The following is a 10472-nucleotide window of genomic DNA, read 5'->3' as shown; positions in this document are numbered from 1 at the left end:
CTCTTTAGCCTGGAAAAGCGCAGGCTCAGGGGTGATCTGATGGCCACCTATAAGTTTATCAGAGGTGACCACCAGGATCTGGGGGAACGTTTGTTCACAAGAGCGCCCCAAGGGATGACGAGGTCAAATGGTCATAAACTACTGCAAGACCGTTTCAGGCTGGACATAAGAAAGAATTTCTTTACTGTCTGAGCCCCCAAGGTCTCGAATAGCCTGCCATCAGAAGTAGTTCAAGCACCTACATTGAACACCTTCAGGAGAAATTTAGATGCTTATCTTGCTGGGATCCTATGACCCCAGCAGATTTTCTGCCCTTCGGGCAGGGGGCTGGACTTGTTGATCTTCCAAGGTCCCTTCCAGCCCTAATGTCTATGAAATCTATGAAATCTGTTAATGTATACCACTCACAGGTTGTCTGCCTACCACTGGGGGTACATGTACCACAGATTACAAATTGCTGTTGTAGAAGCATTCAACTTTTGTTATCAGCCTGAGAGAGACTCATAGAATACCCAACAGCTGGACGCTTGGGGCACTCTCCAGGATAGGTTCAGCCTGGGTTCATCTCTCTGCTTCAAATCAGACTTAAAGGGTTTTTTTGAAAACAGATTTCCCCTACACCTTTTTCCAAGTGAGTACCTTAACTACTTGGGTATTGGGTCTCACATACAGGTCCTTTTTAAAAATGCCTGATGTATTTGGAATATTGGGAGAGTACCTAAAGGATATGGTGCTGGTGGAGAATTAGGTAGGTGAATACATAATTTATCTAGTTGCAGGTTTTGCCTCTAATGCCATGACAGCTTAATGTTATTAGAAGCCTCTGGTATAGGACTTTGTCAATAGCTTTTTGAAAGTCCAAATACACTCTATCAACTGGATCACCCTGACCACTTGCTTGTTGATGCCTTCAAAGAACTCAGGGGAATTGGTGAGGTGTGTCCTTTTACAAAAGCCTTGTTGACTTTTCCCCAGAAAGTCCTGTTCATCCATGTGACAAACAATCCTGTTTTTTAATTGTATTCCTGACAAGTTGGTGGAAACTATAAGTTCAGCTCACCAGTCTATAGGTATTAGATCTCCTCTGAAGCTCCTTTTAATGTATTCTAATATAATGTAATGTAATTATATGTTGATCATTGTCACAGTCAGAATATCTAGGCTTATGGATTTGAAGTGGAATGGTAAATTTGATTCAGGATATTATACTTAAAGATGGAAAGAATTGTGTAACAGTTTCTATATAGAAAGGGGGTACAGGACAAATAACACGTTGATACAGATAATATGCCATCCAGAGGTAAGCAGTGGAATGGAACATTTGAACAACTAGGGAAGAATGGTTTGATTAAGTACTACTTACAGTAAAATACTGGTACCTTTTCAAGTACATCCTGCATTCCTGATAAGTTGAAGATTACTTTGCAGCTTACTGTCCTCCAGCATTCCTAATGATTAATAGGAACTCAGCACATGTATGTTCAAGCTTATGTCACTAGGACTATCCGCACATTTGCTGGATTCAGGAATTGTGATAAAATGATAAATTAGAATAAAGTCTTGTTTTGACTAATGAATTGGGTCAAGATGAGCTAGATATTTTGAGCCAGCTGACTTCATGCAATGCATTTTCCTAGAAAACCATTCCCAGGAAAGTAAAGGTTCATTTACTATATATCAAACTGGACATATTTTTCCATTCTTATTCACAGACTGAACCAAGGAAATGTAACATGGCCTACTAACTTCAGAAATATCAGTGGAAAGAAAAGGGACATTCTTTCAATAATTAGCACTTTGTTGTCATTCCCCATGTAAGGGAATGACATAGGTTGAGAGTTCAAAAGACTTTTAGGGGATTTGGCCAAAAAAATCCCCTTAAAATCAGTCAAATTCTATTGATATCATTTTAGATCTCAGCTATAATATTTGCTAAAGATGTCACATTTAAGAAAATAAGAATAAACTCTTTGCCTACACAAGCACACATTCTGGGCTCTGTGTTTCCTTGCCAGAAATTAGAATTTGGATGACAGTCAAATGAAATTCAAATGCTGATGAAAAATACCTGGCAAATTCAGTAGGGATTTAACATATATATATTTGAATATGCACAAACGTGACAACTACTGTAATGGTATGCTATGACTTCCTGCTGAAAGTGGTAATTTTAAACAATGACCAAAAATACCTGGCAGTGTTAATGCATGAGGCCAATTGTTACTGGCAGCTTAAATGTGAGAAACAGCTGTGTCCCGAGGGAGCTATTTTAAATGTCCCTCTGTCTTTCTTGAAAGATAATGTAAACATATCAGTTGTTAATTAAAAACTTATTTGTAATATTTGCAAAAAAGCATAAAAATTAAGTAAAAATAAAAATAAAAGCAAATAAAAATAGAAATAGAATTGTAGTATAAATTCGACAGTCATCAGTGATTTTTGAAAGATTGTAACATTACACAGATTTCTACCTTTGCATGTGTGGGACAGGACTAGAATGGGGTCTGAAAGAAGGATCATGGGTTGTAAACAGGGCTATGTCCAATACCCTAAAGGAAATAGAACCTCCAACCCATTTTAAGCCTTTGTTTTTTGTACTTCTTTTGTAACTTTCTCAATATTTTTTGTTTAGTATTTTTTAATTTTTGAAAGATTATTCAGTAAATAAACCTTACAGCAATGTATGATATGATAAAAAAAGTCAGGATCTGCATGCTTACGTTTCTTACTTCATATTGCTCTTCCTGTGCCCATATCATGCCATATGCACCCCGTAACCACAAACTGATTTCTTGAGTCATACAGAATTTTATGTAGCTTGGAATAAAAGATTAGGATTGATCTGGGCATCAGTTAATGCAAGGTAAATATCTTACTTTAAATGCTATAGTATTTAGGAATAGGGTAATATTCCTAATATCAGTAGTCCCTTGTTTGGTTTAATTCGTTCTCTTCTCCTGTTGCACCTTTCCCATCAGTATTTATTGTTGTAGCTAATTGAAAAACTTTATAAACTTTTTTTTTTTTTTTACTTTCCCACAGTAGAACTTGCACTTGATATAAACCTGCTAGGTTTTAAGGACAGTGGCTAAGTAGAGACATTACACTTACCATGCAATAAGCACACAAAAAGCGCTCTACCTATGTAACCAAACAGATGGTCATGGCACATAGAGTGCTTCAAAAATGTCAGATCATGTTCTGATACTACATCCTGGATGGATGGTATCAGATTAAAGTACTTTAGGTTGAAGCACTTTATTAAATGGCTGTGCTAGAGCCCATTGCAAGATAAGGTAGGTCACATTCTGCCAGCATCTCATGGGGCTTTGTGGCACTTCCTTCCTTGCTCTGGCAGAGGGGCACCATAGCCTCAGCCAGACCTCATCTGCTCTGCCCAAGCACTGGGCCAGCCCTGCCCCTGAGCTGTCACTGACAAGAGTCAGCAAAGCCTCTGTCCTCAGCCCCCACATCCTCCCTCTGGCCAGTTATGAGCCACAGCCAGGCTGTGGTGGGAGAGGTCGTCTGTGTCCCTGCATGAGCCTTGGCGCCGCCTCTGTCCCCTGTCCATGAGCCCCCACCCCATCATGAATCAGCCCACAAACTTGAAGCAGAGCCTGGGAGAACCTCCCCTCTCCACAGGCACAGCCCTGAAGGAGTCCAGCCTTGGCACTTGCATGCTCTCCTAGGCATTCTCAGGCATTCCCTGCCCAGCCCCAGTTTCTGTATACCCTCCCAGGGGACCCCAGAGCCAGGCACCTGGACCCCAGCTTGGTCCCTCCACCCCCCAATCAGTAGCCAGTGTGGGTGGCTCACCTCTGCTGAGTTGGGGTGACAGGGGGGAGAATATCATCACTGGACCTGCATGAAGGTAACCCTATGGCCTCTGCAGTTTGGGCATTGCTGGCAGCTACCCAGCCTATGGGGACCTGGTGTGCTGCAAGGCTTTTTTGGGACCAGATCTTCAGGGTCCCAGTGTAAGGGGGGGAGGTACTGAGTATCCAAGCTGGGACAAAAAGGGAGTTGCTTGTCTGGCCTGCCCTGTGCTGCACGTATCCAGAGGGCACATGCCTCCCCACCCCATGGATGAGCTGCTTGTGGCTCTGTCTCATGCCCCTTCCTGTCCCGGCTGGTTAGCGCCTGTCCCTGCCCCTGCACCATTCCCTCCCTCACTGCAGGGGTCTTCATTTGCCCCCCAATACACCACTTCCACCACATCAGACTTACCAGCTGCACACAGCACTCCACACTGCCAGGCTCTGCTCCTCACCGCCTATGTGCTATGCTTTAGCTGCACGCATGCACAGGCATTTATCGGACAAATTATCGGCCACATTGGGTCGATTTCCAATACAGAATATTTTCTTTATATCAGTGCCAATCTGATATCAGACTAATGTATCAGTGCACCTCTATTAACAGTTCAATTTTTTAAATGTCATTTGGATCTTTTCAGTATTATCCAAATGCAGTTGTCCAAACAGTATTATCCAAATCCAGTTGTCCAAAGTGATCTCCATTTATTGTGGTCCATATCTATGATAAATCCTCTTGAGGTTTTGTAGAATCTCAAGACAAACTTGAGATTGTTTCCACTTCATGACCTTCAGAGTTACTGATACTGCAAGACTAGTTTCATCGAACCATGGATAGAAATTTCAGGGCTGTGTTGCATTTTTAACAGTTTTATTCTTTGTGATTTTAAATAAATGAATGACTAATCCTTGTACCTCCTAAGTAAATCTGAAGAAATAAGAACATTTTAGATAAGAAAACATTTTGGCTCAAAACATTTCTATAAACAATGGTAGTGTTGTATTTCACATTGTATTAAGAATCACTATTGAAATACAGATAAAATTGCAACAAAATTAAATACAGTATACTCAGTTGATGGCTGCATACAACTATGCCCAATTCTTTTAAATGAATAATGATCTTTCACAATTTTTAGAACATGAATGTGTACTTTTGCATACTTAAAACGTTGATTATTTTTATGCTATAATAATATATTTGTATTATCAAGCTGTGAAATGTTGTAATATAAAACAGTGTATGCATTTAGATTATGGCTAGACTTGTCTTGAGGAAAGGTTCAAGGAGTCCAGTTCTTGCATTATGTAGCTATGGAGAAACCTGCCATAACGTAATTGCAAAACAGTGGGCAGCAGAATGTGAGCAAATAACTCTTCCTGCCCACTTCCTAAATCCTGCTCTGCAGACATTTGCATCTTTTAGTACTCAAATACTTTTATAAATCTGGGCTTTATGCTGAGTTTGGCTTTTGGTATTTTTAATTTTATTCTCCTTCCTCCCCTTTACCTTCAAACTTAATTCTTGTGAAAGCTGCATCATTTAAAATATATCCTTTGTTGTTCTGTGCCTGCTTCTGCATATAGAAAGGTCTTGTGCCAACATGTTTAACAATTAAATGAGAAAAAAAGATATGAAATGCAATATGAATCTGTAGAGTACAAAGATGTCCTTCTAAAGCGAAAACGTATTTTTGTTTTCTTTCAGTGTGACCGCTGCTTGCCACTATATAATGACAAGCCTTTTCATTCAGGGGACCAAGTTCATGCATATAATTGCAAACCTTGTCAGTGCTATAGCCATGCAGTAAGCTGCCACTATGATGTGACACTGGATCCTTTTCCTAATGAAGATGATAGAGGTGGTGGTGGAATATGTGATAATTGTCAACATAACACAACAGGTAATTTGCAAGCAATAACACAATATATAGTTGCTTATTGTGTAATCATTGTGAGGACCATCATAACAATGAAAATAATTCTGAAGTCCAATAATGATGCCTCATAAGAAAATTCACCTCTTTTAAGGTAAGAGGTGAACATTATCAAGATGTTAGAATTATGGGAACACTTCAACTAGACAAACAGCTGCCACTAAAATGCTGTCGAAGACTGTATAAAATCTTCTGTGAGCATTATATCCCAAGGGACTATATAGGTAAGGTGACAAAATGGTTTCCATTAGTCATGATGCACAACATTTATGGCAGGGCCATCAAATCAGGTAAGGTATAGAAAATATTGGAGATTTTTTGGTAAAATATCAACTTCTTTCTTACAGAAAAATGTGCATGTTGTATATGTAGAGAGTTTGCATACCTTTCAGCATTCTTGGCTTTGCCAATAAAAAGATAGGGGAAAGCTTGAGGTTCAACAGTAATTTGTCCAAAAATGTATAGGCATGCACATAGCACAGCTTTATAAAAGTGTGGTATTATATAACAGATGGAAGTTTAATGGAGTAAAACATAGTTTGTAACAGGTTCATTGTTTCATATGCTCTGGATCACTAAATTGGCAGGTAGAGATGAAAGGTGCATTAAAATGGACGTCCTGAAAATTATAGAATTCTCTCAAAGGAATAGAGTCTTTAATTTTGAATTATACAGCTAATTTTAATGAATTGGAAGCCATAATGCATAACCTTTCCCTCATGCAGGAAGAAACTGTGAGTTGTGTAAGGATTTTCATTACCGGCAAGCAGGTGCAGATCTTTCAGCCGTCGATGTTTGTAAGCCCTGTGAGTGCTATGCAGCAGGCACCAAAAATAACAGCCTCCTGTGTGATAAGGTAAAGGATTACAACATCAGATGTTTTCTTCTATTTTGTTTTGGGGAGTGAGTAAAATTATTTTCAGGATGTACAATTGGCAGTGTTTTAAGTTGCTAGAGTTTGTTCATTTCAAAATGGTGGGTGATGAAGATGGAAGGTTTCCAAGACCCAATAAACAATTTAAAATCAGTTTTGGGTCACAAGTGATAAGTAATATATACGGCTCAATTTTTGGTGCCCTGTTTGAGCACTAACTTTCTTAAAATTGGGGAGATTTATGGTATATCACACGGATCACTCAAAAATTGATGCTCAAAAATTATTTGCTTTTTAAAAAGATTAGGCAGTGAGATTAGGCCCCAGATGCAACTAAAGTTAAGTTAGATGTTTTTTTTCCCCCATGCAAATACAAATATAGATCTTCCATAAAATTCACCATGCACATTTTGTAACAAAATGAAGGTAGATGAAAAGAGGAAAGGCCATCAACTCTGACTTGTAAGGCTTTGGAACTCGCAAGCAAAATGTATATCTCATTAATAAATCTTACTGGGTGCATTGACATGTGTAATTAGCACATAGCAATAAACCACAGTGCAGTTTGCACCAGTTTACTGCTCCCAAGCGCAATGTTTTCACCTGTGCCTGGGACCATCGCACATTGAGCTGGGGCAGTGCAGCTCTGGGGCTGGCAGAGGGTCTGAAGGGTCAGCCTGCCAGCCCCAGAGCTGCTCTGCTCCAGCTCAGTATGTTGTGGAGGGTCTGCCAGTGGCACAAAGGTGCTCTAGTGAGGGGCTAGCCAGCCAGCAGTCCCTGTACTGTATCATCCTCATACCCCTACTGGCCCATATCACCAATTACATATGTATTTCAAGTAAACTAAATAACTGTGCTGTAGGATAGTACTTGTCCCAGACAGTACTATCCTACAGGGAGAATTAATTAATGTACTATGGCCTGATAGGGGTGCATGTGTAGATGGTGATGGTTTACTGCAGAGCTAATTAGTAACGCACATGTGTAGATGTGGCCACTGCATCTTTCAAAGCTCCTATTAAGTGTCTTTTAAAATGCTGTTCAGTCATTACATAAGGATGATATGTCATGGGATTAAATCCAGCAACGTTTGCTAACATCTTGAGTTTGAGGGATTTTTTTTTCTCACACATGGAGATAGAAAATAAAGTGAATTAGAAAGTACACATGACATTCAAGTATTGCATACATGAGACACTGAGAAATGTGTCCTGGTACATCTTTTTATCACATGGTATTAGAACCATGACCCTGAACCTGTGAAGAGATATGGAAAATGCTGTTTTCCTCCACCCCAGTAAAATATAAATTGGAAACACAGAGGAATAGATGTAGAGCAGATGGCTTGGAGAACCAGCCTGCAGAACCACTTGATGCTGTCTATAGATGTGGGGGCTTGGGCAGCAATCACATTTCCTTGCCACTATTAGGAAAACCACCAGCAGTGAGTGCTCTCTGCATACCATCACCAGGGAAAGTGATAGTAATGACTGGGTCCTAGTGCCTGCCCACTACCCTACTCTGACCCAAACTGGGTGAATCTGGCCTTCAGCCTTAAAAGGTTCCTTCCCACTGATGTAGAATATATTTTTCAGCATGTTCTTCTGCTAAGGGTTTACTTCTTCTAAAAACGCTTAATAAAATAAGCCATTATAACATTCATCCTATGATTTGTCTTGCAATTGTTTATCTTATCTTATTAAAATTATAATCTATTTTGGAGAGTGGTTTATTTGTAACCTTGATCCTACAAATGATCTCCTATGTACAGATCACCGTTTGACTTCATTCATCTGCATGGAGTTCACTGGTTTACAAACAGATTTCAAATGTGCAGTATAAACCACTATATGTTCAATAATAATACAGAGTAACCAGTAAGTAGAAAGAGATTCTTATTTCTGTCATCTGAGGATGATTCTTTCTGAGTAAATCAAATAAATTAAGATCCTTTAAAACTTCCCAGACAAAGTTGGGAACCTGAGCTGTTGTAACATTCTATAACAATGTGTGGGGAAAGGAAAATCAGATACTAGTGTTATCACCTTTTGTTTTCTGGTGACATATTAACCAGAATAACAGTAAATTTGGGGTAATAATAAAAAGAAGTCAGATAATTTAACAATTTATGACTATAAATAATTTATTAATACTTATAAAAAAACAATGGTGAAAAGAGGCTGAGATGTGAACATGAAAGTAGGATTATAAAAGGGAACTAAAAAGGGAAAAATGGGATGGACTGTACTGTTCAATACAGCATCAATAGGCTGCTGCTGTAGATGAAAGGCAGAGAGAAATGATTAAGAGGCATTAAAATAAATTAATAAAGCTGGAGACTAATGGCTGAAATGAATTACATGAAATAGAAAGGTAACATTGAAGGAAGTATTTCCAGGTCTGACCTGTGGAAGATGGAATCAAGGGATAAGGACCCTACTCATGAAAATTAATTGTCACGTCACAATGATAATTGTGCCAAAAACAGTGCAGAATACACTTTTACTGCATAAGTTACCATTTTCTGCAGTTCATCAATGCTTTTGCCTTCTTTACAGAGCTAGTTATCTGTCACTAAGTTCTAAGAAGGTATGGAATTCCGGAAGAGACATCTGAATCACCCATAAAATGTATTTATTCATCAGATTCAAATATATTAATGTACAGGAAGGACAGAAGAATGTTTCATACATTACTGCTATCCCTAAAACTTCATTGGCATGAGCTTGGGAAATTTATGCCTGTTCTGTTCATCTGTTTTACATTACTTTTTGTGGGAAGTGGGAGCATAGATTTAGCATTTTTATTTAAGTGGATTCCCACTTGCCCGTAACTTACAGCTCATTCTGTTCTAGTAACTTTGTTTACATTTCAAAGTCTAGATTAAACTTTTAAAAATGATATTCTTCCTTTATGAGTTATGGAAGTCGGAGTAGGATTTAGGAATGACAACTTGCCTTATTAAGGCTAGGGACAGAAATTGCACATAAACCAGTATAAGTGATCAAAAACCCGTTAAAATCTGTAACACAATAGAAGTTCAGCACGCAGAAACTGCTTTCAAAATGGCTGAAACTGGTTTAAGATAAACCTGGATGGATGTAGTATCAGACTTAACTAACTTAGGTTAAATGGGTTTATTGAACTTCTGTCTCAGATGCCCTCCAGATTCAAATTAATTCACAGTTCCCCAGGACCCCAGGATGCTGTGCACCTCCGATTCAACCCCTCCCCCGCAACCTACAGGGTGCGTGGGCTAGCCTTGGCCCAATATGTCTGATTTAGCAGAGCAGGGAGGCATGCTGTAATGCACCTCCCCCTCTCCCCTTTCCCTCCACCCGGGCTTCTGGCCTGGGCCACTGCAGGCATGTGGATGCATTTCTGGAATCAAAAGTGAATGTCTGTTCACTTGTTCATTGGTTCAATCTATGCAGTTTAGACTAATCTGCAAAGATTGAATCAATTCAGCCCCGTGGTTTTGGACTGTCTGTACTTAGCCATAAGGGCAAGGGCAACTACAAGACTCTTAAATGGTGTTGTATTTGTCCACTCCACCTTTGGTTACTGACCACCCAGTTAGCATGCAAAGGGTGTGGCGTGCCCCACATTCACTTGTAATATCTGGTGCTGCTGATAATACTGTAACTTCACCCTTGCACTCAGATATTCTAAGGTGAATTATTTTAGGAAAAAGAGATCTTATCTCCATTTGCCTCAGTCTGCACTGTTTGCTGCCAGCCTTGTACGTCCTCAGCATGGTAAATCCTATATCACAGGATACTGAAATTTCTGCTGGCCCTAATATTTCTCTCCCAGCTGTTCTCTTCTTCCCTTCTCCCCAATCCC

At 39.4% G+C, this 10472-nt stretch overlaps 1 protein-coding gene across 1 annotated transcript in view; it reads left to right on the top strand.

The window, feature by feature from the left end:
- Nucleotides 1-10472, top strand: part of USH2A (usherin) — a 652515-nt gene that overhangs the window by 65658 nt on the left and 576385 nt on the right. Inside the window, exons 9-10 of the mRNA XM_019549473.1 lie at nucleotides 5524-5719; nucleotides 6478-6608. Of these exons, the coding sequence (XP_019405018.1) occupies nucleotides 5524-5719; nucleotides 6478-6608 (327 nt within the window). The remainder of the gene's footprint in view (nucleotides 1-5523; nucleotides 5720-6477; nucleotides 6609-10472) is intronic.

This window comes from Crocodylus porosus, unplaced genomic scaffold (assembly GCF_001723895.1).
Source record: "Crocodylus porosus isolate Cpor-Errol unplaced genomic scaffold, CroPor_comp1, whole genome shotgun sequence".
Taxonomy (NCBI): Eukaryota; Metazoa; Chordata; order Crocodylia; family Crocodylidae; genus Crocodylus; species Crocodylus porosus.
The sequence above is the reverse complement of the archived record's forward strand: the minus strand, read 5'-3'. Positions and strand labels throughout refer to the sequence as shown.